The sequence below is a fragment of the Electrophorus electricus genome, chromosome 16 (assembly GCF_041902795.1).
Source record: "Electrophorus electricus isolate QZ-2024a chromosome 16, ASM4190279v1, whole genome shotgun sequence".
In the NCBI taxonomy this organism is placed as follows: domain Eukaryota; kingdom Metazoa; phylum Chordata; class Actinopteri; order Gymnotiformes; family Gymnotidae; genus Electrophorus; species Electrophorus electricus.
The window spans coordinates 6,324,797-6,352,500 of NC_137512.1; the positions used below are offsets into that span (position 1 = coordinate 6,324,797).

Below are 27,704 nucleotides of genomic sequence, written 5' to 3' on the forward strand. Positions count from 1 at the left end.
CCCATGGCGGCGTTGTCTCGGAGGACGCCACCGGTTATGTTCTTGCTGAGAAGGAATCGCCTTCGGCGTCAGTCCAGTGCGATTCCGTCCAGGCTTACTGGAGTGGTGCTGCTTTGTAACGCTGTGTGGCCACCGGCATGGTGTGAAGCTACTGGAGCACTGGTTTTCCTTTCAGCTTGGTGGTGGTGCTGTGTGACTGGGGACAGTCCTTCTAGAACACTGGGACTAGGACTAGACTGAGGAGGCATGAGCACAAAGGTTCTTAAAAGGGCATTTGAAAGCTTTTAAAATCATTACTTCCTATTATTGGGAAAATCCAGGAGCGTTGTCTTTTTATCTGATCACGGTTTTCAAATTGTGCATCAACACTGCTGTGGCGGGCAGAGTTGAGAGTATTAATTTCCTGTCTTTTTTATGGTCAGATAGTCTCTTAAATGTCACAAAACGTGTCTTCTGAAAGTCCCATGCTTTTTCCACTCTGATCAGCGATCAGCATCAGGATATTGCAGTTTCGTGTGTTTTCTCAGTGTCGGAAAGAATAGTCCCACTTGTTCCTGGATAAGAACATTCTGATGACGGTTTTTATGCAAAACTTCCTTCACTTTGCCTCAAACTTCATTTTGCTTTTGTTGCAGAGTCCTGAAAGAGCTTCAGTTCTCACCTCTCTCTGTCTGACCCCCCCCCCCCCCCCCGCCTCTCCACCCCCCACTTTTCCCCCATTCTGCCCTGCATGTCCTTGTCTTCTAGTAGACCCCGCCGAGGTACTGACGGCAGATCCTGCAGACCTCCACTGCATTCCTGTGGATGGCCACTTCAGCCCAGTTCCCAAACTCCTGCTGGCGGCGCCCATGACCCTGAGTACTGTAAGCCTCGCCCGCAACCTCAGTTAAGACGCCCTCACCCACCCCCCCCAACCCCTCTGTCATCAGTCCCGACTGCGCCGCCGAGACGTGAATGCAACAAATGTGTGCCTAAACAGTACGCCCTCCCCAGGGCGACCCTTTCATCCTCGCAGCTGACAGACACGCTCCATGTCATGTAAGGGGGAAAAAAGAAGAAGAAAACAGACATCATCAGCAAAGGTTTGTTGATGCTGAAACAGGCAATACGTAAGCTTGGACATATAACTGTTCCAGGAAGCATGCCATGTTGATGCAAAGAGACTTAGAGGAGTTGAATGCTCTTTAAATTCACAGCCATACAAGTGTACACACACACACACACACACACACACACACACACACGTATACACACGCGCTTCTGAACACAGTGCGCCAACCTGAAGTGACGGTGAAATCTCAGACCCTGCATCAAGGATCCACCGCGAGTAATGGAGCTGAGGCCCGACATCACCTGAAAGCACATGCGGATCTCTGCAGCCGGATCAATAGCCCACGTGGAGAATCCCAGCCAGCGATGGCTGTGCGTGTGCCTGCACACAGCTCCAGGCCGAGAGAGGAGCACAGACTGCTCATGATGTTTCGCTTGGCGTCAGTGGTTGTTGTATTTCATTTCCTTTCCATCCCCAACAAAGCTTGCATGTGATTTTTGCTTTGCGCTCAGACTTCAGAAGTTCTTACGTGTTACCCTGATGGAGAATTATTCATGTCATCGTAAAGTTGTTGTTGCATCTTGTCCAAATGGCCGGTTTAGTTTAAAGGTCGTCATTGTTCGTGCCTTTCACGTTAGAAGCGTGCGAAAGTTTTTTTCCTGATACTCAAGAAACTGACCTAGATCTTCTGGTAGACTAAAAAAACAAAAAACACAAAAAAATAAAAACAAACAAAATCCAAAAAAATTTTAAAAATCATATGCTTGTAGCCTTTAAAATGTCAGCGTGCGATTCCTTACTCTTTGTAAAAATCCACTTGATGTCTGTTTTATGGTCTTGGTCTCGTGAAAGAGTATTACTCATTTAACCCAAACCTGATGTGCAGAAGATGGTTGACTGAAATTAAGTGTTATTTCTCACTGCGGCGTGTTTGTAGGGACTGTCTACGCTGATCCACACACTCACACCACCATTTTCTAAATGCACGCTGCCTTTGAGCAGGATTTGGAGCGCCCGAGCGCACTGCCTGTAGAGCCGCGGGGTCCGATCGCGGGAGGTCCAGGACGGTCCGGGTCTGTGCTACACCCGCACGGCACCTGCCACCCCTCCATTGGACCGCTGCCATTTCTGAGCCTAACTGCTCCTCTCCCGTTAGCCACGTCACGGCCCATGGCCCGCCCCGTATAAGCTAACGGTCGCTCCCTCCCAATTTCCATATGAAAACGATCGGTGAGGTTGCTGTGGTTTCACCGGAGCCCCTGTGGCGCGATCGCTGGGCCTCGCTACCGTGTCTGTCTCCGGCTCTCCGCGTAGTGCGGACGGCCCCTGCCAAAATCCATGGCCCCCGCCTGCCCACTGCGTGACGGTCTGTTTGTCTTTGCTCATTGCCTGGCCCTGTTTGTTCCACCTCACAGTAACATGAGATCTTGGAGCCATGCATGCTGCAGATATTCTCAGCCAAAATGCCCCATGTCGAAGTTCCATAGAACGCTTATATATTTGGAGGTAAAAAATGCAGCAAAAAGCTGTCTAGCGTGTATACTTTGCAAAATGGCTGCAGCTGAATAAGAACCCTGACAGTGCAGTTTGCTGAACACCCCTTAAATTGATTGTAGTGTGGGAATCGGAAAAAGTACATTCAGAGCTCACCGTCAGTGGGCACCGATTGCCGTCCTTTGCCATGGTCAGGCTGTCCAGTAAGTGCATCAAAGGCTATAGGATGTGGAGATCTCCTAAGCAGACATTTCAAGTGCACTGTTTCTTGTGCCAATGACTCCCAGACCTGGGTCACTCTGTGCCAATCACTTGTGATTTAGAAAGAGTAAAGTGATTAAAGGAACAAATCCCATATGCGAGGCCCAAAATCACACTGATTTGGATTTAAAAATGCTACATCTGGCGCAGACTGTGATGCGCTTTCCTCTGAGTCCTTCCATCTTTGCTAATTCACATCATATGGTTGACTGGAGTTGCCTCTAGCTGCTCTAAATATTATATCTATAGTGTCTGTCTGCAGTGCGTGGATGCAGCGACTGCCCTTGATCTGGTGTACTGAGAGACCTTTTAAGTTTCTTTGACATGGCCGACGGTGTCGGTTTGTTTAGAACGGACTGGTACAGAGACGCATGTCATAAAACGCCAACCCGAGTCATGTTTTGTGTAGTAGTAGAATGCGTGATTGCCCCGCCCAGTGATTGTCGGCTAATGCTTATCGGATGTCGGTGCGTTTTGTTGATTTTAAATTAGAATTAAGCTGATGATGTGTTTTTGTCTTCATAATTATACGTCTGTTTAGAAGCCTGAATTCAAACCACTGATTTTTGATAACTGATCGTGTCATTTTCGAACGTCGCCAGACCAAAAAACCTAGGGCTTACCTGGCGGTCAGCCGTTTGAGCAGTTTGAGGACATTGGCAAATAGTGCTGAAAGCAGTGGCTTTACAGGTGAACGGTCACGATGGAAGAGACACGGGTTCTAGAGACCCGAGTCCTGGAGGAGGCGGATGAGATGCAGCAGAGGCGCTGGTGAACGATGTCACTTACAAACATTGCCATGAAAGGGCCTTATATACATTTGAATGTGACATTTAGGACAAGGAGAATGTCGTTAAAGTTTGAGGACGCCTGTATTTCCCCCCCCCCCCCCCCGCCCCCGCCCCCTCCTCCCAAATCCAACCACAACATATTTCAACATATCAAGGGGAGCGAAGCCTCTCGACGCCATCCACTGTTGATGTACTATACAAATTGGAGTCAAAGGAAACTCTAGTTACAGTGACTCGCCGAGGACCTTTTCGAGTTGTTGCTTCATAAAAACAGCTGTGCTGTTTGGTTGTAAAGACAACGTAGCCACACTGCAGAGCGATTTCAGACAGAAGAACGCTGCGTCTGAGGTGAGGATCTCCCTGGAGAGCACGTATTGGAGTCTGTTGGGAGCAAATCTCTCCAGGCCAAACATTTGGACCTGTTTTCCAGACATAGATTGAAGCTGGGCAAAGACTAAAACTGATTGTTAACAGGAAAATTGATGGCGTCATTTAGTCACAGTCTTCATCTGTCTTTGGAAAACCAGCCCAGAAACATATTATGCTTTACAATGGCGATATAAAAGATAATAAGCATGGAGCACTTAAATTCAATAGTGTAAACTGAAGTCAAATGCAAAATCACAGCAAGACGATATACTGTGTTATTGGAATACTGAATGTCTGTGTTGTATACATTTTATAAAATGTTAATGTGGGTGTGGGTGTGTGTAAAAGTTGGCAGTTGTTAATTTGTTTAGGAGAGTATCAGCTGTTGATTTGTGTAACAAATTATTTCTTGTAGTTGAATGAATCTCATTACCTAGCCAAGGTATAGATCTCTCCTCTCTTTCTCACCCCCCTCCTCTCTCTCTCTCTCTCTATCTCTCTCTCTCGCACTCTCTCTCTCTCTCCCCCCCCCCCCCCCCCCCCCCCCTCTCTCTCGAGTTATGCCTTCTCCAACTGCTATCCAGCTGGAAACAACAAAATACTTGATTAAGAAAACAAAAAAAAATGCCTCATTTGGGGCTTTAGCGTTTTAAGAACACTCACTTTTTAAGAAGTGTGTATTCATGTATAAGGTAGTTAGATAATCTTATGTGTACATATTACTAGTGCATCATCATTATACTTTTATCTTCATTATAGTTTTTATCACTTGACCTTTGTCATTTTAATGGTACTTATTTTGGATATTTTGTCACAATTTAAGTCGTTATAGTGTGTTTGACATTTTGAAGAACTTGATTTTTAGCTAGCCTGATCATTAATGATTTCCTATCAGTTACTTGTTATACAGCATACAATCTCATCGCATGAAATGAAAATAATCTGAATACTCTGATTCATAGTTTGTGCAGTTAGTGGTTTAAGATAAAATACATAAGAATATATATATTAATCTATATACACATTTATATGTATTACAATGATAGATTCATTGTTACTTGATAGTAAGTTGTTGTTGCTATGGCAACAAAACTACAACATGGCTACCTTTGTGAATCTTAATTGTGAATTTTTTCACACTTAAATTGAAATAATGTACAAGGTTAACTTATTCTGAAATGAAATGTGTAGTTTATCTTGGATTGAGAGATGATTGCCTATTTTATACAAAAGAAAAAAAAATTAGTCCAAAGGCCATTTGGAGACATCATATGTTATTTCTGTTATGAGTTCTTATTTTTCTAGGGGGTGGTTGTTGTTCCACGTGAGAGAACTGTTATAAAACTGTAAGGAGGCAGTGTCTGAGCCTCGGAATGGATCTGATGGATAACTGGGGGGGGAAAAAAACTGGTAGCCTTGTTCGTGTTGATATTGAAAACAAAGGATAGTGTAAAACAGACTTACTTGAGGCTGGGAATCGTCTTTTCAGAAAGGGCTGTCTGGACCGCTAGGCTCCAGCAAGGATCTTAAAGAATGGCTCGTTTTGATGGCTTGTGCATTAATCTTTAACTTGATGATGTCCAGCATGGTGAGCTAGAACTGTCCCCCTGGTAAAGTCTCCTTCCTCCCCCTCTGGTCTGCCCAGACTGTAGCCCAGCTGTGCTGGAACCTGGTAACTTGCTGTGCCCCCATCAGTGTACGAATGTGTGTTGTTCACCTTGTTTGCACTTATGTACATAACTGAATCAAAATATTCAGAATTTATTTTGAATATACATAGATGAATGAAAAAAAATATAAGAACTGGTTCAAATCAAATGACTGTATTGTTCGGAATACAGGTAAACATTGATCCTTTTAATAGGTTGTCAAAGAAATGCTGTTTTTGAGGGATTTGTTGTGTGTTCTGTTTGCTAATGCCCTTGTTCTCACCATAAGCATGTTATTTCTTGCTGATAAAATAGGAAACAATTAAAATATGCTTTGTAGTTTGTCATAGTTTACAACAGCAGATTAAATTGAGCACTGTGGCTGACTATATCTGATCCTGAAGTGTTTTGGTAGTGTAGGCATGTCCCCTAAAACGTAGGTAATGTGTTACTGTATCTAGAAACCAAAGAATAGACTGAATTTCTCTTTTTTTCCTTTATAGACTGTGAATTGCCCATATTCTATTTCCACCTACTCTGCTGAGATTATTCACATATAATATAGTCTATATTCAAATTCACTAGTGGGTCTAAGAACTGAAATGAAATTGGATCCAAAATGGATCTACTTGGGTTTAACTCCCCTGAAATCTGCTCTGGTTATGCTTTGCCCCCTGCAGGTGACAAGAAGTATTTTTCAAAAATCTGCGTGCTCATGAGGAGGGCTATCATCCAATTATCATGCAGGTCACCACCTTCAGGGTCAGATTATAGAAGGACAACATTGCAATCAGTTACACAAAAAAATGTATTTTCTTTTTTGTTTGTTTGTTTGTTTGTTTGTTTTCAATGTTGAGCTTTTTCAAATGATTGTGCATTCCCCAAAAATCAACAATAATTCTAAATATCTTACTGTATTTCCTCAATCAAAGTAACGATATTCCACAATCAAACAGTGAAAATCACCAGACAGAAGCCACTGTTGGAGAAATCTTGTACATTCTGTGCTCTACAATTGCTTTGGAAGCCAATAATTTTGTTGCCATGGCACTTGTCCTAGTAGTGAGGGAGAGACTGAATCTTTGTAGGTCACTACATATCGTCGATGCACCTTTGGGCCACTTTGGTCCTGAGCCTTCTGACTGTAAAGTGAAAGGTAGCACTTAGGACTTAATACGTGCATAGAATCGAAAGTCCCAGTGTGCAGAACCCATTGAACCTGAATGCAAAGGACACTTTTTACCACTGTGCTTGTTGGAGGAAAAACTAACACACTTCTGCTGTCCATCCTCCTGTGCCTAAACATTCTGTGATGTGAAGAAAAAATAAATAAATTGTTTGTTTTTTGTTTGGGTGTGTGTGTATGTGGGGGGGGGGGGGGGGTTTAACTCATTAACCATGGAGACCATCACTATTGTAACCCATATCTAAAGACATACTTGTTTGTATGTGGTGTGGGGGAAAATAATGATTAGCTTTTTGTTTATTAGTGTTTGGAAATAGTTTGTTTGTTTATATATATATATATATATATATATATATATATATATATATATATATATATATATATATTGTAAAAAAATATTGTAAGTTCATATTTATGTTGTACAAATTTTGGTATGATGTGTAAATGAGGTCTCTCAGTGAGACTGGATTTTTGTCCCTTTAAGGGTGTCAGTCAAGTATAGTTTTAAATGCTGATGCCAGTGCATAAGTGCTATCTTGTACTCAGAACAGTTATAAGAATGTTTCAAACTTTGTTTGTTTCAAAGCCATAAAAGGTTCCTCTTTCCCCCACTGTAGGACAAGACATTTGAATGCTTTGACTCTTTCTATGAAATGCTTCTCTTTCTATTTAGTGTGTTGTGCTTGTATGTGCTGAAGAATTGTGCTACTTGCCAATCGCTTTTATGATTATATTAATGTATAGAAAATATACATACTTATATGATCTCTGTTCATTTTGTTTGACATTTTAATAAAGCACTTCAATGGAAATCCTAGGCCATGTTTTCTTCTTCTTTAAAAAAAAATCTTTTTAAAAATAAATAAATACAAAAACAATGAGCAACAGCACCCTTCACAAGTCCTCTTGCTAAAGGCAGATGTCAAATTGTGTGCAAATGCTTTGTTTTGGAAATGTTTAGTCTGATTGTTTGTTTTATTACTTGATCCCTGTATCCTTCACATGATCCTTCCTGAGCAACACTTAACGTTTGGTGGTTTTTAAAAATGCTGAAACATCTTGGATTTTGTAGCTTTAATGAATTCTCCGACGTTCATCTCTCAGTCCCGCCTAGCCATTACTTTAACCTATGAAAACAACCTCTCGTTTCCAGTCAAAGATTTTGATAAGCTGTTTCACATGTAGACTAAGCTTTGCAACAAATCTTTACAAAAGTAGCAGCCATGTCTTAACAGTGGGTTCCTGGTTATTCTCCATTTGTTAGCGGGTTATCTGCGATTTTTTTAAAGCTTCACATTATATATTCTAAGCTGTTATTAAAGCTAAAATTAGACGGGAGGTAGGATTTCCGCCCGTTGTGCGTTGAGATCCTTTAAACTAGCTCTTGTCGGGTTGCTGCTGAGCAGTGTTGGGGAGGGAGAGGCCGGGGCAGGCAGTGGAGGTGCTGCGTGCATCACGAACAACGGCGGCTTGCCTAGAAATGAGAACCTGTTGATTTAAAAAAAAAAAAAAAAAACAACAACAACAAAAGCAAACGAACAAAAGCAAACCCAGAACCTCTGCACCGAAGTCGTCCATTTGCCAAATGTGCGGAGACGGAGACGTTGCTCTTGCGTTTTTGCGACCACGGAGCTCCCTGGTTTACTAGCCGGCGTAGCTAGCTTTCCGGCTGGCGTTGTTCATTCACATGGACACCGACGTGGAAGCAACAGTAAATGCATTTTGCATCTTTCTACCTTAGCTGGCTAACGGGGTCCTGTCGGAACTTATGACGGGCGTGTTAACGAGGCATTTTATATTCATGCACAGTCTTGTTGACCATTTATGTGGAGGCACGCCGAATCTAAATCAAGACCTAGATGGAGCAAGGGCGTTTGGTTTTCGCTAGCTGGTTAGCTTAGCTAGCTAGCTAACTAGCTGGCCTGGCGGCTGTATCGGAGCACAACATTCAAGGCGGAAAATAGAAGTTTCGGCGGTTTTCCGTTATTGGTTTCATGTTTGAGGAGCTAATTAAGTGTCGATCCAAAGCATTGGAGTAATTCAACAGTTGACTGCTCGCTTTATGTTGGTATAAAGTCAGATAAAGTCAGCTAGCCGCGGTTGGGTCAGTGATTGCCCGATGAAGGAGTATAAAGTGGTGGTACTGGGGAGCGGCGGTGTCGGTAAATCCGCGCTGACCGTCCAGTTTGTCACTGGGACCTTCATAGAGAAATATGACCCCACGATCGAGGACTTCTATCGGAAAGAGATCGAAGTGGATTCGTCCCCATCGGTGTTAGAGATTCTTGACACCGCTGGAACCGAGCAATTTGCGTCCATGCGTGATCTCTACATTAAAAATGGCCAGGGTTTCATCTTGGTTTATAGTCTTGTCAATCAGCAGTCGTTTCAGGTAAGGTGATTTCGTTGTGTATCTAATAAATCCACATTCAGGTGTAGCAGTTCTGGAAATAACTTAACTACTTTCTGTGCCACACCTAGCTAGCTACACACTTTATAATGATGCATAATTACAGCGAGGTAAACAATGTGAATTTGACGCCAGTCTCCCAAGATATGACTGAGGAAGCATCGTCTACATTCATTACCTGTGTGGCAGGGCTAAAGTAACCAGGGCAGAGAAATCAACAAGTTTGAGCAATAAAATTCTTACCCTGTGTCTTCTTGTGTTCCTCTAGGATATCAGACCAATGCGTGACCAGATAGTTCGAGTGAAGCGCTTTGAGAAGGTTCCTCTGATTTTGGTGGGCAACAAGGTGGACCTGGAATCTGAGCGGGAGGTTGCTGGGTCCGATGGCCGAGCCCTTGCACAAGAGTGGGGTTGCCCGTTCATCGAGACCTCAGCTAAGAGTAAGACCATGGTGGATGAGCTGTTTGCTGAGATCGTGAGGCAGATGAACTATGCCACCTTGCCTGAGAAGCAGGAGCAGTGTTGCACGGCCTGTGTGGTGCAGTGAGATCTCATGCCCTCCTGCACTGTCCCCAGGTATGGGCTGGTGCTGTAGCAAAGCCGCATTCACAACCCACATCTACTGAATAGCATTTCACCATTTCAGAGTATTTGCAGAAAAAGATGAGTGTTTAAGATGACATTATTGATTTCATTTAGAAATATCCGTGATGTCTCAACACAACTTGTCATGTCGGTTTTTGAACAAAACATGGTGAACTCGGTCATGTCCTGTACACAGCAAAAAAAACGTCCATCTGTTGGTGTGGGGTGTGTGTGTGTGTTTGAGTATATTCCTCTCTTTTAGAGTACAGAGGGCCTCAATGGCAGCGAGAGTTGAGGACAGACAGCTGTTCTAACCTGGTTTGGTTCTGTTAGCGTTAGATTGGACAAAGAACGTGGCATAAAGAACAAAGTCAGAGTAGTCCAGCACCGGACTGCTGAAGCGTGGAGAGACTAAGCAGGCTAGACTAGTGTCAGGCGGACAGGAGCAGGGAGATTCCCAGTAAAGACAAAGTGTCCTGAACAACATTGTTTCAAAACAGGAAACTGTGCTCTGCATCAGTTCTGCATCTGCCGTTATGTTGTAACTGATTTACTAAATTAACTTTGACATTTCCAAAATCTCTTTCTAATGAATTGATCGTTCTTGGTTCAGTTTAGTGGTCATAAGTTATCTAATGACAGAGATCCTCAAAACATTTCCATGAAAATTTATCATTGCAACTTTTTCCTGGGCTACATTAGATAAAATGTCAAATTACATGTTAACCACATTCCACATTTTTTTAGAACTTTTATTCTTACTATAATCTTGCTTCTGGTAAATTGGTCTTGTACAAACTCAATGGCATACTTATAATTGTAAAGTGTAGTCGAAGTGTGAATTAATGCCATATGATGAGAACTAAGATAGCTGGTTTGCCTAAATTGGAGGATTGTTTGCTTAGTGGGCACTTTAAGTGTGTTGTCTTAACTGAATGCCTTAGTCCATAACTTGGATAAAACCTGACTGGTTGGAAATGGGTTCACATGGATAACAGTTGTCATCTTTGCTGAAACAGGAAGACTTGAACACCAATACAGTTGAATAAACATATTTGTTGAGTTATGCAGGATATCTTTAGATATTAAGCTTCAGACAAAAATTGACACCTCAGAATTGTTTTATAACACTGTTGCCTTTTTATTTTTCCTAGACACATCTGGCAGGATGCCCCTGTTGAACCAGTGTCTGCTTTGATGACGTTTTGACCTGCTTCAATGAGCCACACCAGTGCCACTGAGCCTCTCCTGAACACTAAGGCTAATACTGTCATCTGATCAGGCTTGGTTTTGCTGCAACTTAAACAGGGACTTTGAAATCTCTCACTTTCATTGGTGTCTGTATTGTAGAGCACATATATATAGTACAGTATATATACAGTATACTGGGCTTTTGGGGGAACACATTAGCATTGGGGAAGGGCCAAGGACTTTGGAAATGGGAACATCTGTGACAGGGCTATTAATATCTATTTTCTTAGTGGGCGAAATAGGTTATATTGAGCAGGACTTTTCAAGGCTGTTAAACCGCTGAAGGTGCTCAGTCATACATGATATCCCCAGGTTTTATTTTAATGTTTTAAGTTTGATATGTAATTTTAAAAGTGACAATAGCCATTATGCAGGTTTGAGACCTGGACCCTCAACCCCGCCCACCCCCTGGCTGTCTTCTTTTTTTTTTTTTTTTTTTTAAACTACAGTATGTATGCTTTTTTTCTCATAATAGACTATTTATTAAAATCTTTAATTACAAAGATGGACATACATTGCATTTTTGTTACATTGGTTTATTTGCTTTTTGTGAGAGTATGCATTGTTTTTGAAATGGAGCATTAATGACGCCTTAAACGATTACAGTCTCAAATATGCATTGAGTCACTACTTCCTGTTTCCTGTATTTTCTCATGGACACACAGGCTGTGTCCCTTTTTAGATTCAAAGACTGACATGTACTGGTGGGGGGAAAGGAGGGACATGTTTAACTTTGCTAAGTGTTCCTCTGCTCCTGAAACATTTGAAGAAAATTAATACTTTATAAGGCCTCTTTTTGTTAATCTGCCAAAAGAATATACTAAATGCAAAGGTTGCATTTATAATTCTACCCCATGAACTAAAATTGAAAACATAAATCTTTCAACAGGCTTCTGGTAATGTGATCCCTTGAAGTATACCATTATCAGTCTCAAACAGCTTGATTAATTATGAAGGTCCATTTGAAATGTCTGAATAAAAGCCATATGATGAAAGAAATTGTTTTTCAGCTTAGACATGATTATTTGAGCTTACTGAGCTAAAAACTAGACTGGTAAAGCATATTCATTATTTATCTCAACGCAATATTCCAGTCTGACTGGTTGGTAATGGGGTTACGTAGAAAATATTTTCCCATTCGTTTTTGCTGCGTGTGGCTGTTAATAAGAAATAAGACTCATTTCAGTTAGAGACCCTGGAACAAGAACAGTGAAATCATTAAATATGGCTCAAAGCTTCTTTGAGCTTATTGACGTAACATCGAATGAGACGTTCCTGTAATATACGTATTGCTTTATTTTATTCTTCAGCCCGCTAGAGGGCAGTGTCTATCAGTTTATATGTCTGTGTGCCGGTATTCAATCATTTATTCCAGTATCAGTCGAGCAAATTTAATTTTTTTATCGGGTTTGAGAAAGCGGATCATGTAGTTCAGTTTTTTTTTTTCTATGCGTCTTGGTCCAAACGGATTATTATTTAATTTAATACAATTATATATAATTAATAGAGTTTAAAAGATTTAATACGATTAAAATATTTACAAAGTATTTTCTTCTGTTAGGACGAGAGGCTGTAGTTTGCAGTCTGGTTAAAACTGGATGCAGCATTAGTTTGGTAGGTGCAATACGACTTTTATTTTGAAGAGAAAATTTGTAAACAGCCTCCGCCTAACCCCCCCCATGTTTGCACATTTCCTGTTTGGCTAACATCATTATCACAATGAAAACCGTATTTGTCACAGTCGGAACAACCTCTTTTGATGATCTGATAGCCAGTATGACCTCAAGTGAAGTCGTAAAGGTAATTTAGAAAGTTAGCTAGTAGCATTCAAGGTACAAGTAGGAGTTAACAGTTAGCTAGCTAGCCAGCTAACGTTAGCTATTTGACTATAAAGTCATTAGGCTAACCAGTGAACTAGCTAACCTAGGTAAGCAGTTTACTTCAACCAGTTTTGTGACTATTATCTTTTCTAACTCTAAGGTATTATTAGATCGTGGATATACAGATTTAGTGCTTCAGATTGGCCGAGGCTCGTTTATCCCTGACCCACAGTGCTGCCCTGGATTGAGGATGGAAGCCTTCTCTTTTAAAGAAACCATATCCGATAACATCCGGTTTGCAGATTTGGTCATTAGTCATGCTGGTAGGTAGGTTGCTGGGTCTTTGTTTTGACAGATGCGTTACTTTGAATGACTGTTTCCGTTCGCCCTGGACTTCAGTTGGATTTCCCTTTTTTCCTCTTCTAGGAGCAGGAAGCTGCTTGGAGGCTCTTGGAGCTGGAAAGCCTCTGCTTGTAGTGGTCAATGACAAGTTAATGGGCAATCATCAACTTGAGCTTGCCAAGCAACTACAGGCAGATTCACATCTTCTCTATTGCACCTGCAGGTTTGGTGCATATGGGTTACTTAACTGAGAATCAAAGAATAACTTATGTGTTCTACACTGTATTCGTACGCTGTTATTGTAGATATAACTTTTTTTTCTTGTTTGACCATAGCTAAAGTGCATCTATGCTTCTTTATCAACGCAATGCATGGAAACTTAGGATCGCTTGGAAATCTTTACAATATGTCTTCAACATTTGTTTAACCTTTTACCATTGAATGAGCAACAACCCTGATCTGATTAATTATTTTTTAATCGTGTTCTCAGAGACATTGTGTCTTATTTTATTATGTTATTAAAATGTGCGCTCTTAGTGACAGATGTGTGACTTTATTATTGTTATTCATATGATTTTTTGTGTTATGTCTCTGTACTTTCTGGATTTAGTGCCATCTTGCAACATAACCATAATCTAAAATAATAATTTAGGTATTCATATTAGACTTACTCTATATATATATTGTGTTTTTACTAAATGAGTTTTTCTCCTCTTTTTAATTTTTTATTTACTTTATTTTCTTAATTCCAGCACTCTGCCTGAAACCCTCAGACACATGGACCTGTCTGTTCTTCTGCCATTCCTGCCTGGTCAGCCTCAGAACTTTGCCAACTTTATGGACAAAGCTGTTGGACTTCTCTGACATTTCTTACATTGGGTTGTGGTAAACATCTGTATGGAAGTGGACTGTATACTGGACCTTGTTCCTTTGGTGTACTGTAGGAATGCAGTGGTATTGGTTTTCTTATGCCAAGGGCAGTGGAGAACTAGCCAACACCACACACTGGAAAATGAAAATACTATATGTAAGCTGTAAGGTGATTGACAGTCAGCATGTATATTGTTATATCTCTGTTTATTTTTTATGTGATCAATATATAATTTTTCTATCAAGTTAATGCCACGTTGGTTTCACTGACTGAATGAACTACCCATGACGTACTTATCAGCACATGGAGGAAGTAGTGAAATACGGAAGAATTTCATAACTTACATCCTGTGCTTATAGTCACCGTAACTCATTTTGTGCTCAAGCTCTGATTGAAGGGTATAACTATGTAACATGACTTGGGTATCAACATCAAAGATTCTCTCTTGTTTTTTATTTGTCATATTTTTTCAAGGATGTTGGTCTAGATCTCAACCCAGTAAGTATTTATCTCCTTTCAATTGATTTATATCTTTGCAGTAAAAATGTTTCTTGAAAATCAATAATGATCCTGATCTTAATGTTTTCATTTACTTTGTTTTCATTTATTAAGAAGTGGTATTAAAGATTAAGCCTTGTCAAATAAAACCTTGTCTTTACTCAGTACAGCAAAGAAAAATGTGTTTGGAAATTTTGTGGGGGATTTCCCATGCATTACGCTGACGTGCAGATTATGGTACTAAGAGTAGTTTTTAATGTTAGCGGTGACTAATGGCCTTAAATCTTAACAATTCCTTCTAAATTGTTAAACAAACAAATCTTAATTCCTGCTGTTTCTTCTTGAAATTTTGCTTGGTATTGTCTTAATGCTGTGAGCATTTGCCGTGCATGTGTTGACATGTCCCATTTTGACCTGTGCAGGTGTGAACTGCACCAGTTTGGATTGTACAATTAACATCAGTTGTACGGTCATCAATCTTGACTATGTGGACTGCAATTGGACCACAGCACAAATGTGGGAGATGAACTACACCTTCAGTAGTGTGTACGTCTATGTGGAGCTTCATGTCCACTGCACCGTTGCCATCCACACCTGCCATTTTTCAGTGAAAGTGGGGGTATATTAATAAGTTTCTTTTCTCATCAGATTTCAGAGGCAAGGTTCATATCAGGAGTGTTCAGAGTACCTTCAAGAGCATGGTCATAATGTAGGCTGTAGGATTCCTCTTGAAGATCAAGCACAAAGGTTCAATTCTATCTATACAAAGCTGTACATGGGAAGTAATCAGTTCATCTCTAGAAATTACACAACTCTCAAAGAAAGAGGTAAGAGTTCATGTTAAATAGGACATACAATCACACAATTTCCCCCTAAATAATGAAAGGATCTGTTAACTGCAGTTCTGGCCTCTCTCAGATATATGGAAATCTTTTTTTTTTTTTTTTTTTTTTTTTTTTTTTTTGTAGTCCTCCATTTACTTTTTTGTTTGTTTGTTTTTAAAAACATTTTTAATATTTGTTGCACCAACTTTGTTTAGCAATGTTTTAATAATTACCATTCTAATCTGTGTGTTAATTTGTACCCTTGACATACTTCCATATATTCCAGTGAAGCTCAACTCCCCTTATAACGTCTCTGCCAAATGGAATTCCAAAGATGAGCTGTGCCTGCATTGGGTGAACCTTGTTAAGAAGGTGTCCTGTGTGGTCAATATGGTTCGCTATCGGAGAGACGCTGACCCATGGCAGGTAAAAATTTTTTATTTATATTTAACTGCAGTGTACTTTAATAAAAGATGTAGAGAGACTCAAAATTGTAGTGAAGTACACAAGTTTTCCAGCAAAACAGGACATTTCAGACAGAAGTCCTTCATCAGCTGTGAAAGCAAAGTGTACTTCACTACAATTTTGAATATATATTATTGGCTGATATGGAGAAATCCTTCCAATGGCTGGAAAAGGCTGGATTGGCAGTAGTCATGGCAGTACAGGATCAAGCGCTGAACATGAGATCAGTAGAGGCTGGAAACTACCACACCAGGCAGGACCTCAGATCGTAACGGCTAAAAAGACATAGTAGTGGTGGACAAACAGCAGAAGAGTGCCGTAGTGATGGATGCGTCAATCCCGAGTGATAGCAACATCAGGAAAAAGGAACTTGAGAAGCACAAGAAATATCGAGGTCTGAAGGAAGATCTAGAAAAGATGCGGAGGGTGAAGGCAACTGTGGTTCCTGTGGTAATCAGCACTGGCGGCTGTAACCCCCAAGCTAGGAGGATGGCTCCAACAGATCCCAGGAACAACATCCGAGATCTCTGTCCAGAAGAGTGCAGTTTTGGGAGCAGCTAAGATACTACGTAGGACGCTCAAACCTCCAGGCTTCCCAGACCCGAGCTTGAAGGAAAAATATTGTCAGGAGGGCGAGTGCAGAATTTTGGTTTTTTTTTTTAAGGTAACATAACAGATGTTGAGAGCAGTCCCTTGGAATCCCACAGGAAATGGGAATCATGAAGTGCCCATCTTCCCATGATGGTCCCTGTTCCTCCTCATTCCCATCCACCTTGGTTTCCTATTTGAGGTACTCACTAAGCAGTTCATCACTTGGGGCCATCTTCCTGCCATACTCCTGAATATTGGATGTTTCATCCTGGGTAGAGGCTCTGATGCTCACTAATCCTCAAAATCTGCAGATAGGCTTGAAGAGGGCAATCTATTGCAGATCACCACAAAATTTGACTGAACTCTGCAAAGAAGAATGAGCAAATATTCCCCAGTCTAGGTTTGCAAAGGTGGAGACATATACAAACATGGGACTGATCATTTGTCCAACTGTATTACTCTACTTTTCATTTTTATAAACTAAATTTCAGAAAAGTTTCCTTTTTTCAAGGTGTAAATGAAGCTGTAAATAAAGAGTTTTGAACACTATTTCAAAGGGTATGAATATTTTCTATTGGTACTGTATATACACAAGATAAAGTACACAAGGTTTCCAGAGAGACAGGATGTTTTGGACAAACCAATCTTATGATTAGTTTAGTTTTGTTTGTGCAGCCTTTTTGTTTTAGAGTGCATGATACATTTTGATGCATGTACTGCCAAGAGAAAAAAAAAATCATGTAGGTTTATTTGATCACTACATTAATGTAGAACTTATTTGTCACTTTCATCCGTCTATACCCTACAGAGCCACACTGCAACAGGGCTGTCCTCTCACTACTGCATATCTCATGCCTCCAAGCTAGCTGTTTATACTTTCCAAGTAAGGAGCAATATGAAGGAGGCCTGCGGTCCTTCAGAGCTTTGGAGTGACTGGAGTGATCCAGTTCACTGGAGAAACTACACAGGTACCATGCCATTGTACCTAACATGTTAAATTTAAGTTTCTTAAGAAAATATGTCTGCCACAAGAAATGTTGTGTGGTCAGAATGGAATGCTAATGGATTTGAAGATTCTTATTTAATTTAATTTATTTTCTTTCTTTGGTTTGCCTATTGTATGCCTTTCTAGCAAGCACAGAAGAATCACAGTTTCAGGAGTGGCTGCAAGTGTTTGCCTCTGTGTTGGGTGCCATTATTCTTATCGGCCTTGCTGTGCTTCTGTGCTATTATGAAAGGTATGGTCCACATATAAGTAGTTTATGTATGGATTTTGGAAGTTTTGACTACTTCTAAAAGTCTTACTCCTCTGTGCACAGGATAAGGGTCGTTTTACTTCATGTGGTACCTGACCCAAGCAAGAACCTGCAGAATTTGTTTCAGAAATACAATGGGAATGTCGAGGTAAGCCTGTGTGCACAAACCCTGTATTGCTCAAAACCACTGTATCTCATCACAAATCATATCCAAATCTCCCTGTGCCCTCCTCAGAGCTGGGTTCATGTCTCCCGAGAGCTGAAGGAGGCTTTCGACCCAGACTACACAGATGCTCCCTGTGTCGTGTGCGATCCCAATGACACACCTGAGCCTCCAGGCCGGGATGGGCCTGCGGAACAGCCTTCCTCTTAAGCTGATCTACTGTGTTCCTCATATTTTGGCCAAGTTGCTATCAGCAAGCACCTTGTGCATAATTTGGATCCACTTATTTAGTGTAACAATATATGAGCAGGTCTTAGGCTGTAAAGTGAGAGAAACATTTTTTGGTTATTTTATTATTCATGTCTTTGTTTTGTGTGTTATAAATGGTTGGTAGTCACTAGGCTGACAGAGCAAAAACATGATGAGTGAAAAATGAGGGTCCTCCATGTGTAACTGTTTTAACCAGCATCTGTATTTGTATTTTCCTCATTCTGCAATTGTCATGAGAACTGAAACTAAACCAAAGCAAAGGAAAGAATGTTATTTAAATAATTTTGACAGAACATCTACTTCTACGAAGACTACTATGTCACTTAAGTGATTTTTTTTGTAGTAATTTCCTAAGCTAAGATTTTTCAAAAGGTACTTAGGTTCATAAAATAATAAAGCAATTTCTTTAAGTTACTTTTTTATTAGTGTAGATGTAACAATAGACATAGCGCTACCTTTATTTGTTCATTTGTGTATCTCAAAGCAAAACTGTCATTGTCATTGTGATATGACAAGGCGTGGTGATTACATCACTCTAGAATGGTATCACAACCTTTTCACAATTGTGAGATACACAGCATCTTAAAAACTGACCTGCAGGCATGGTAGATGTTCTGATGTTGGATGTTCTGATGTTCATATACATTAGTTCAAGTTCAAAGAGGCTTTATTGTCATTTCAGCTATATACAAGTACACAACAAAAACGAGACAATGTTCCTCCAGGATCATGGTGCAACACAAAACTACAGTGCAACAGACAACATGCTACACAAGCGCAAAAAGTGCAATATAGTGCAAAATGTCATAAACATTAAATAATAATAAATACAGGACAGGACAAATACAAACAGTGCAATTATTTAGTCCAGTACACAGTACTGGGAATAAAGTGAGTTGTGCACAGGAGTCAATGACATGCTACCCTGAACATAGCCGTCACCGGTAGCAGCCAGAACAGTTCAGAGTACAGTGCTGGTTTAGTACAGTACTCTAGCAGCAAGTAGGATAATGTGCAAGGCTGCAACAGGAGTGCATAGTTTATTTGTGTGAAGTTTGACTTCAGCACTAGTCCGATGCAAAACAATGTGTGAGTGTGTGTGACTGTGTATAAGCATGTGTATGTATAAAACGCCCATTTTTGGAATCTAAATTGGGATTGGAGTTAGCCAGAGCTCAGGAGTCTAATGGCTTCTGGGAAGAAGCTGTTGCACAGTCTGGAGGTGCGGGACCAGATGCTGCGGTACCGTCTTCCAGATGGCAAAAGGGTGAACAGTTCGTGTGAGGGGTGTGTGGGGTCTTTCACAATGCTGGTGGTTTTCCGGATGCGGCGTGTTGTATAGATGTTCGTGATGGAGAAAAGAGAGACCCCAATGATCTTCTCAGCTGTTCTCACTATTCTCTGGAGGGTCTTGCGGTCAAAGGCGGTGCAGTTCCCAAACCAGGTAGTGATGCAGCTGCTCAGGATGCTCTCTATAGTACCTCTATAGAAGGTAGTGAGGATGGGTGATGGGAGATGGGCTTCCCTCAGCTTCCGAAGGAAGTAAAGATATTGCTGGGCTCTCTGCAAGGGTACAGATTACATTTATCTATCTCTGTTGTGTCATGCCATGTATAAGTAGAAATGTACTTGAAATCAATGCAATTGCTTATTAATGATTATTGGATTATGGTTTGTGATCGCAGAAATAAAAAGTTTTAAATATTTTGCTTTGTCACTGTTTTGATTGTAGCAAAGTGCTAAGCTACTGTATTTCCGTATTTAGAAAATGAGTAGTACTTGGTTAACACCAACTGCTCCATAATTGTCCTTCTACACGATTTGAGAGCCAAGCTGGGACTCACTGAGTCAAATATTCTTTTGTAAAGTGGGTGTCCAGTGATCAACTTTAATAATACTATTCTAGCTTTGAATGCTAGTCAGATAAAAAGCCAAAATCTTCATGTTTTTTGAGCACAGCCTTTGTGCTTTAGGGTTAAGTGTTTAATGATTCTAGTCTTTTATGACTTCGTTAGGTTCTATTTTCATGAGCCCAATTAAAGCCTTTAAAAAAAAAATGTATTTAATTATCAATTTATTTGTTTTACAATGGACTCCTCCAAAAGTAGGCTGTGGTAAGGTGACTGCAGTTGGTGTCTGCAGTTAGGAGGCATTGTGTTCAGATCTGGCAAATGGATAACAGGATAGCAACACTTTGGCGCGTCTTCAGACCAGAGGTCCCAGATCACTAGTGTAAATATTTTAGGTTCCCTTTTGACTAGTACAGCAGCCCAGAAGTGTTCACCTACATCTGTGGCATGCTGTCAAGATGTACAGACTACGTAATTTGGCTCTGTCATTAATGTTGTGGGCTTTGTGTTTTGCCACAAGTTTTGAGAAAAAAAAAATCACAATGATAGAACATTTAAATGCATATATTATTTGAGGTGTTCGTTTTGTGTGTGTGTGTGTGTGTGTGTGTGTGTGTGTGTGTGTGTGTGTGTGTGTGTGTGTCTTTCAGGAAGTGCTGCCTAATCAAATTGACAGCCTTGAGAAGACTTGTCTCAGGCACCTTTGGAAGACCATAAAACATCAGGAGAAGCCCCTGCTCAGAGCCAGCCCAGCCAGCCAGTCAGTCTTCATAGCCTGTTAAACCCCTTGGCTACCCCTCTGCTCCTTCTGTGGCTGTGTTGTGGCTGTTGTTCTGTTTCTTTGGCATCTTCCCCTAACCTGTGTCTAGAAAACCACTTACATTTCCTTTTCAAAATATACAAAAGATTCTGTGTAAAAATACGTTATCTTGAAAAAAAACAAACTTATAATGATCCATATTTATAATCAGGATCATTTAAATATACAATATGCAACATCAGCTTTATATTGGCATAGAGTGAGACCCTCAAGTGTGAACGGACTTTCAATCGCTGCATTTGCCCCAGAGGTTAAGGGGCAAAGACGAAAAGTGCATGTAGATGCTTCTGATGAAACAGGAAGCAAGAGGAACCGTAATACCTATTACACACATGCACATATTTTTTAAACGCCACTGGACTCTGCTCTGCCTTTTCTGTTCTAATCCACCTGTTCAGTAATTATTGTTTCAACCTTTGAAATCAGCTCCACTACTGTATGTATTATATACATGTTCATTATTCATCTGCTGGTGCTGGCAATAGTATCATTCTGACTATGAAAGAATAAGTATTGTTGCCATTGCAGTGAACATATTAATTAGAAAGATTAAAAGATTATGCATGCGAATGGCCCACAATTTATTGTTTTTGTCTCTCCCTGGGTTGTTTATTTTGAGTCATTTACATTCAAAAATATGTATTATTTTGATCCTACTGGAAACTAATTTTTTACATTTAATTCTGTATCTAGTTATGTACCTGTTCAAGAATAGCCTATGCCTCTGACTCTGCACCTTTAATGGCATGTGGCTGCAGTAACTTTCCAGTTCATTTCCACTGGCTTCTTATCTCCAGCCTTTGTGTCACTCTCTTTTTAAGCAGCTGTGGAATTGTTTGATGGTCCCTTGACATTTAGTAACAGATGATGTCATCACAGTCAGCTGCGATTGGTTAGTATGAATACCTGTTTGTTACCAAGCTTTGCTCAGATGGGAGAAAACTGATGAAAATATGTAAGGGGGGGTTATATTTAGAAAGGTGTAGGCAAGGGTGCAGTCGTTGTACTATCATTGTACCTAGTTTCATTTTGGTTTCAAACACCCAGCCTATAAGACTGAAAGTGGGAGTAAGTTCTCAGGAAGACAGGCTTTCAGATAAAGGCCCTTGTAGAAATCTCAACCCACAGCCCATCTCTGTCTGTTATCTGTGTTACTCTCATTAATGTGGTCTCAATTTATCATAAGCTGTAAGATGCTCTAGACATATTTTGCATCGTGCAACATCCAACCAAGTGGGTGGAATGCAGCTGCGAAGCACAGAAATGTCAGTTAGTGGTTTAATCTTCTGTGCTTGTTATAATCATCTCCCAAACTGTTTTTTCTCTGATAATCAAGTAGTTTTTTGGATTTAAAAACTTTTTTTTTTTTTTAAAACATGATGTGAAATGTTGAACACCGCTATTGGGAAAGTGTTAAGGAAGGTATGACGTATCAAGTCTGCCCAGCAGATAGACAGTAAGCTGAGCTAGCAATGTAGTCAGAAAGACTAAAGGTTATAGCTGTTGGCTAGTTTGTGGTTAGACTTTAGGGACTTCTTTCTTTAGAAAGGAAATGAAAATTTCAAAGAAAAAAACATTCACCGTAGTGGTTATCAACCAGCCATTAGGCAAATGTGTCACAAGGTGTCATCTTACTGAACCTGCTTACATCTTAAAGACAAAATAAAAATCAAAACCCAGCTGATTATAATATATCCATTTATAAACCCAAGTTGCTAAATAATTACATACCAACAGTATACTTATTCAGTTCAATCATCAACAGTTTGCACTAAACAGAGAATCAGGAAGAAAGCCCCTTTCCAGACTCACTTGTTTACCAAGTGTTACTAATGTTCGTCTATGGGAAGTAGCGTGACGTATTTGATTTCTGAAAATGACCAGTGTTACAGCATCTTGCCTTGGGAACTATTCATGCAACATTTATCTGCCTTTGCTAGGTTAAAACCCTGTACAAATTACATTTAATCTCATTTACACGATCATTTGTTCAAATATGTGTCATTTATTATCTGATGGAAGTTGCCCCCTTGTGGTTATTCCCATTAAATAAGAAAGGTCTTCCTTATATTTATTTATTTATTTATTTATTTATTTATTTATCTATTTATTTATTTATTTATTTATTTACATCTGAAGAGTTTATCAGAAACATTGCAAACTCTCACAAGGCCTAGGTGAACCATAGTCTTACCTCAATTATTAGGACTGACATTGTGAATTTTCATTGTTAGAAACTATTAACCAAAATATATTATTCACTGGTGGCTAGATGAATTTTGCCTGATAATGTCCAGACATTTAATTTCCCATGTTCAACATCCAAAGCATCAGATATCTAGGTGTTTGGTAGAGCTGTACAACTATAAATCTGTCCTGAACTTCAGAGGCCCACACAGTTTTCCTGTGGGACATGACCATTTTTCATCTAAGAATGTGATTGAAAGTCTTGCATTTCTTTTTATTTTCCATTAGTAGTGAGTGATGCTAGGAGGGTGTATGTGCTATGAAGTGGTTTATGCCAGGACAGTGAAAGTGACGTGAAGAGTGGAAAAATCCAACTGAACAAACCAAGAACAGAATCTCCCTCTAAATAATGTTCAAAACATCAGACCTAAAGAACCTAAAAACCATAGGACATAACTACGTAACATAAAACAGGTTAATACTCATTTATCTCGTGCGTGTGTGTGTGTATGTGTGTGTGTATGTGTGTGTGTGTGTGTGTGTGTGTGTGTGTGTGTGTGTGTGTGTGTGTGTGTGTGTGTGTATGTGTGTTTGTGTTTCACAGCCGCCAGCTACTCAGGTGTACCTAAGCCTACAGGGACAAAAGTCTCCTCTCCCTGTGTCCCTGTGCGACTGAGGTTAGGAACAACTTGTGTCTATGTGTGGGGGAGCAGAGTTCCAAGCACAGTCCCTTTCCTTATGCACTCACCGCTCACTTTTGGTTGCTCTCAGTACTTATGATTCAGTAAATGACACTTTGAAGAGGCCCATTGCAGGGACACTGCTGAATTGATTGCTTGTTCTGTGTAAGTGAGAGAGTGAATGAGGTTTGCCCTCAGTTTGACTCTGATTACAGCTCTTCCATTTTTGTAAGTATGAACACTGAATGTTGTTACAAAGCAGTGTTTGACAAGTAATTTTTTTTCCCAGAATGCATGACAATTGACTGCTCTCAATTTATGAACATACAATAGTAGATACACAGTGTTGTCCCTCTCTCTCTCTCGCTCGCTCTCTCTCTCTCTCTCTCTCTCTCTCTCTCTCTCTCTCTCTCTCTCTCTCTCTCTCTCTCTCTCTCTATATATATATATATATATATATATATATATATATATCACATGTTAAAGGCACCCTGTTGTTAATTATGTATATGTTTATATGTTTAGATATTATATATATCCATTTATATCATATATCTTCCATCAAATATATATTAATCCAACTGGTACATGCTGGATTTCATTCAGTAATGTTTGGTCCTGTTTATCAGTAATATGTAATGTGCTGAATATGGTGTGAAGTCAGGGAGTGGTGTCTGTGACATTGAATTTGCTGGAATAATTAGCATCTAATTACAGGGCAGCAGTGACATTTTTAGCACATATTTGAATTATTTTTATGTTTGGACCACCCTTTAAATGACACTTCTGGAGAAAGACCTTCAATGACAAATAGCACATGACCACCTGAAAAATGTTCCTTGCCTCCATTCTTAAGACTGAAAGTGGCAGCAGTGTGAAATGTGTTTTATTGCAATAAGGATAATGAATTTTCTTTCCAAGGATTCCTACAACCAATGCTATACTCAGCTCACAAAGGTAAACAAAACATAATTATTTGATAAAGCTACACTTTACATAACATGTAGGAAATGGCACTCTGCCTGCATTTAATGTTATGGTTCTGTCAAATGAAGGATAATGGTATAGTTTTACATGGAAGATTCATGGATCTTGGGCTATAGAAAAGAAAAACAACCAGATTTAGTGATTAGACATCAGTGAAATGATGGAATTAAAATAACAATAGAAAATAGAAAATAGAAGTAAAAAATAACAGGGGACAGGAAGGCTTCCGTTAAGTTTCCTGACTGTGGGGAACTATCTAAGAGCTTGTACTCTTAGCCTTTGTGATGGTTATTTATAAACAGATGATCTGTGATTTGTTCTGAAAGTCCAATATGATTTAATGATAAATGCTACTGCAGTAACACAGAACACCCCCCACCCTCCCTCTGTTTCTATTGCAAGATTAGCATTTACTTGAGGGGCAAAGCAAATACAAGCACAGAGGGCTCAGTTAAATGCCAAGCCTCTGGACTCTGATAACAAAGTGCTCTTTTGTGCAATAATTCAATATCATATCATAAATACATTACCAGATCCTATTGTTTCCTTAGACCTCTGTTCAGATGGAGCATTGAATTACAGATAGATACTGCAGCCTATCTAGAACAGAATTCAACACATCTTGATGCATAGCTTTACTTTTCAGTATATATATTTTTAATGTTACTTATTAGGTGCTACCACTGTTCAATCAGTGAGAATTAAAGGAGCAGTTTGACCAAAAAAATTAATTACTAAATGCTACTATACATCTATGGATTAGCATTAGGGAAATTATGTGATTGTGAAGTTAGGATGAGATTGAATTGTTATTTTTAACAGACATATATTTTTTATACTGACCGGTACCTTTAATGTAACAAATAATTTTCTTCGGGGGAGCCAGGGGCTCTTTACCTTTGCTAGCCATATAATGAGTACAAAGTCAGAAATAATGCTCTTGTGCACTGGTAAAAAAAACCAAAAAAATGACAGCATCCATTATTCACACTGCACATATCCTGCTTACAAACAAAGGACTAAATCTATAACCATAATATAGTCTACTCCGTCTTCCTGAGTATCAAGCCTCTTTGTGTTTATATCCTGCTCATGAATTTGATATAGGTCATTTTTAAGCTCCTCATGAGCTGAGTCAGTTGTGTTGGTGCAGAGGATCACAAAGCTACTCTCCTCAAAATTGCTTTCCTGCTTTCTGTTGCTGTGTAACCGTCCCTTTAAAGTTGTTAAAATGTGTGGCTCAACTTGTTTGAATTGCCTAAAAGTAAACTAACGCTGATCTTCACACACTTTCGCAGTACCCTGTTTCATTTGCACGATTTCATGATCCCTTCTTTAATATCATCACTATGTCATCGTCAGGTAACGTCAACCACACATAAGCAGACACACGCATAAATAGTAAAATATACATTTAACACAAAGATTACCTCTCAGTTAAACTCGTGAGAGCCGTAGCTAGCATTACATCATTAGAGGCTGAGCCAAAGCGGTTAACGGACAGGTATTTTTCCACCACATGATTGGCTGAGACGGCTGTAACCTAAAATCTCCTGTGCTTTTGCTCATTGGACAGTTTCTCACTGATCAGCCCGCATTTCGGGCACTCTGACTGGATAGACTCTGTGTCAGACTACTATTTTCATCCAATAGTACCGCAGCCAATGTCCGGACTTGTAGCTTTCATAGCGGCTTGGCTTTTGTTAGAGAGTTGGTCAAGATCGCTAAAGACAGGGGAGTCGTATTCATGCACTTACAGGGACGAAAATGATCATCTGTGCGAAAAAAATGGATTATCGCCTTGGAACTCAATGCCAACGTGTCCAGAACCAGGCAAGTTCGAGATGCTGTAACGCTTGCCGTCCATAACTATATATTTCTAACCAACCAACTAGCTAGCTGTGGTTGTCTCAGTTGCACTGTAGAAAACCAAATATGTGTGCTAGCCAGGTAGCTCGGGAGCTAACGCTGTCCAACTGTGAAAGTGGGCTGCTTGTCAGCCTTCAAAACTAGCACGATAATTTGGTGCTATTCATTCATTCATTCATTCATTATCTTTAAAATCAGTAACTCAAATTATTTCGTCAGCTAGCTAATTGAGCTCTCCCACATAGTGTTTATCTAGAGGTCGTTGGAGATGTAAGCTTTTTTTTTTAAATCTTTTTTTTACAGCGACTCATCTAAGCTAACCCAGCTACATTTAACATTTTTGCATTTGGCTAGCTCGCTAACATTTAGATTTTTTTCTGAACTTTTAACAAGTTTATTTTTACAATGATAGCTGCTCGAGTGGCTAATTAGTTCCGTCAAACTCCCGTCGGTAGTTAGTGCTGGCTAACCTAGCTGATCAACTTGTCTCGGAGCTGCAGGGGAGCCTTGAACTTGCCTTGTCCGAGAGCTGAGGGGGCGTTTTTGGTAGCTAACGCTAGCAGCGCTACGATTAACATGAACTCCAATTTTCCGTTATTGTTCCAATGCACAAAAAAGATTAGTTTGGTGGTAACCTGTAGGTATGGACACAACTATCTGCTGACTTGTCAGTTTTGCTAATTTGCCTCATTATACTCACAGTGTTGTATTTTTAGCCTGGAGTCTTAAGGGATTAACTAATTCAGATATCTGACCGCTAGCTAACGTTAGCCCATTGAGATGGCCATATCCAGCGGGTTAACTAACTAACATAACTGGCGAGGGAAATGTGAAAATATCGTTGTTTTGTTGAAGTCTCCGAATTCCGTCCAAGATGAGTTTTCTTTTAATGGAAACTGAGCGATAGGGAGTTTATTCCGTTTATATCGGTGTAACTATTGTGCACAAAAGGGGGTTTTGCATGCTATCGATGTTTATGAATAAAACCCAGTATACGTTAAAGTGTTTTACATTTTAGTTAGACATGGGAATGTAGTCCAAATTGAATGCTGAAAGGAGTCCATTTCAACATCTTAAGTTAGACCGTAGCTGGCATTGTAGGTTAACATGAACATTTTATTCAGAAAAAGAACCCCTAACCTACTTGGATTTTTTCCTTCACTC

General features: G+C 39.9%; 5 protein-coding genes across 20 annotated transcripts in view; all 5 read left to right on the forward strand.

Annotated features, from left to right (window-relative positions):
• Nucleotides 1-8,331, forward strand: part of mbnl3 (muscleblind-like splicing regulator 3) — a 32,297-nt gene extending 23,966 nt beyond the window's left edge. For 10 of the 13 annotated variants that reach the window (XM_081699182.1, XM_081699181.1, XM_081699184.1 and 7 more), the window contains one exon: nucleotides 751-8,331. In XM_081699182.1, the coding sequence (XP_081555308.1) occupies nucleotides 751-890 (140 nt within the window). In that variant the 3' untranslated portion in view covers nucleotides 891-8,331. Of the gene's footprint in view, nucleotides 1-747 lie in introns of all 13 variants that reach the window. The other 3 variants (XM_081699185.1, XM_081699189.1, XM_081699186.1) reach the window with 2 other exon arrangements.
• On the forward strand, nucleotides 8,217-11,562 carry rap2c (RAP2C, member of RAS oncogene family). The gene is made up of 3 exons (XM_027013030.3): nucleotides 8,217-9,193; nucleotides 9,480-9,787; nucleotides 10,951-11,562. Exons 1-2 carry the CDS (start codon nucleotides 8,921-8,923, stop codon nucleotides 9,756-9,758), a joined length of 552 nt encoding a protein of 183 aa, XP_026868831.1. The 5' UTR covers nucleotides 8,217-8,920; the 3' UTR covers nucleotides 9,759-9,787; nucleotides 10,951-11,562.
• Nucleotides 11,563-12,703: 1,141 nt separating this feature from the next.
• On the forward strand, nucleotides 12,704-14,645 carry zgc:92907 (UDP-N-acetylglucosamine transferase subunit ALG13). Of its 4 annotated transcripts, XM_027013045.3 has the most exons (5): nucleotides 12,704-12,847; nucleotides 13,028-13,190; nucleotides 13,294-13,432; nucleotides 13,820-13,861; nucleotides 13,962-14,645. In XM_027013045.3, exons 1-4 carry the CDS (start codon nucleotides 12,767-12,769, stop codon nucleotides 13,851-13,853), a joined length of 417 nt encoding a protein of 138 aa, XP_026868846.1. In that variant the 5' UTR covers nucleotides 12,704-12,766; the 3' UTR covers nucleotides 13,854-13,861; nucleotides 13,962-14,645. The 4 variants fall into 4 exon arrangements, with proteins under 4 accessions (XP_026868846.1, XP_026868845.1, XP_081555317.1 ...); XM_027013044.3 differs by lacking the exon at nucleotides 13,820-13,861; XM_081699191.1 differs by lacking the exon at nucleotides 13,820-13,861 and having other exon boundaries at nucleotides 12,758-12,847; nucleotides 13,038-13,190.
• Nucleotides 14,440-19,853, forward strand: il2rgb (interleukin 2 receptor, gamma b). The gene is made up of 8 exons (XM_027013042.3): nucleotides 14,440-14,578; nucleotides 15,001-15,124; nucleotides 15,227-15,405; nucleotides 15,689-15,828; nucleotides 17,267-17,426; nucleotides 17,591-17,696; nucleotides 17,778-17,862; nucleotides 17,950-19,853. The coding sequence occupies exons 1-8, from the start codon at nucleotides 14,494-14,496 to the stop codon at nucleotides 18,085-18,087; spliced, it is 1,017 nt and encodes a 338-aa protein (XP_026868843.2). The 5' UTR covers nucleotides 14,440-14,493; the 3' UTR covers nucleotides 18,088-19,853.
• A 6,498-nt stretch (nucleotides 19,854-26,351) lies between these two features.
• Nucleotides 26,352-27,704, forward strand: part of sesn4 (sestrin 4) — a 13,193-nt gene continuing 11,840 nt past the window's right edge. The window contains exon 1 of the mRNA XM_027012990.3: nucleotides 26,352-26,504. Coding sequence (XP_026868791.1) covers nucleotides 26,439-26,504 — 66 coding nt within the window. The 5' untranslated portion in view covers nucleotides 26,352-26,438. The remainder of the gene's footprint in view (nucleotides 26,505-27,704) is intronic.

Bases quoted from the DNA above. Each gene is read 5' to 3' on its own strand.
- rap2c (XM_027013030.3), top strand. From the start codon at position 8,921: ATGAAGGAGTATAAAGTGGTGGTACTGGGGAGCGGCGGTGTCGGTAAA. The intron at 9,194-9,479 runs GTAAGGTGATTT...GTGTTCCTCTAG, and splicing joins TCAATCAGCAGTCGTTTCAG to GATATCAGACCAATGCGTGA.
- zgc:92907 (XM_027013044.3), top strand. From the start codon at position 12,767: ATGAAAACCGTATTTGTCACAGTCGGAACAACCTCTTTTGATGATCTG. The intron at 13,191-13,293 runs GTAGGTAGGTTG...TTCCTCTTCTAG, and splicing joins TTTGGTCATTAGTCATGCTG to GAGCAGGAAGCTGCTTGGAG. The intron at 13,433-13,961 runs GTTTGGTGCATA...TCTTAATTCCAG, and splicing joins CTTCTCTATTGCACCTGCAG to CACTCTGCCTGAAACCCTCA.
- il2rgb (XM_027013042.3), top strand. From the start codon at position 14,494: ATGACTTGGGTATCAACATCAAAGATTCTCTCTTGTTTTTTATTTGTC. The intron at 15,829-17,266 runs GTAAAAATTTTT...TATACCCTACAG, and splicing joins GAGACGCTGACCCATGGCAG to AGCCACACTGCAACAGGGCT. The intron at 17,697-17,777 runs GTATGGTCCACA...CTCTGTGCACAG, and splicing joins CTTCTGTGCTATTATGAAAG to GATAAGGGTCGTTTTACTTC.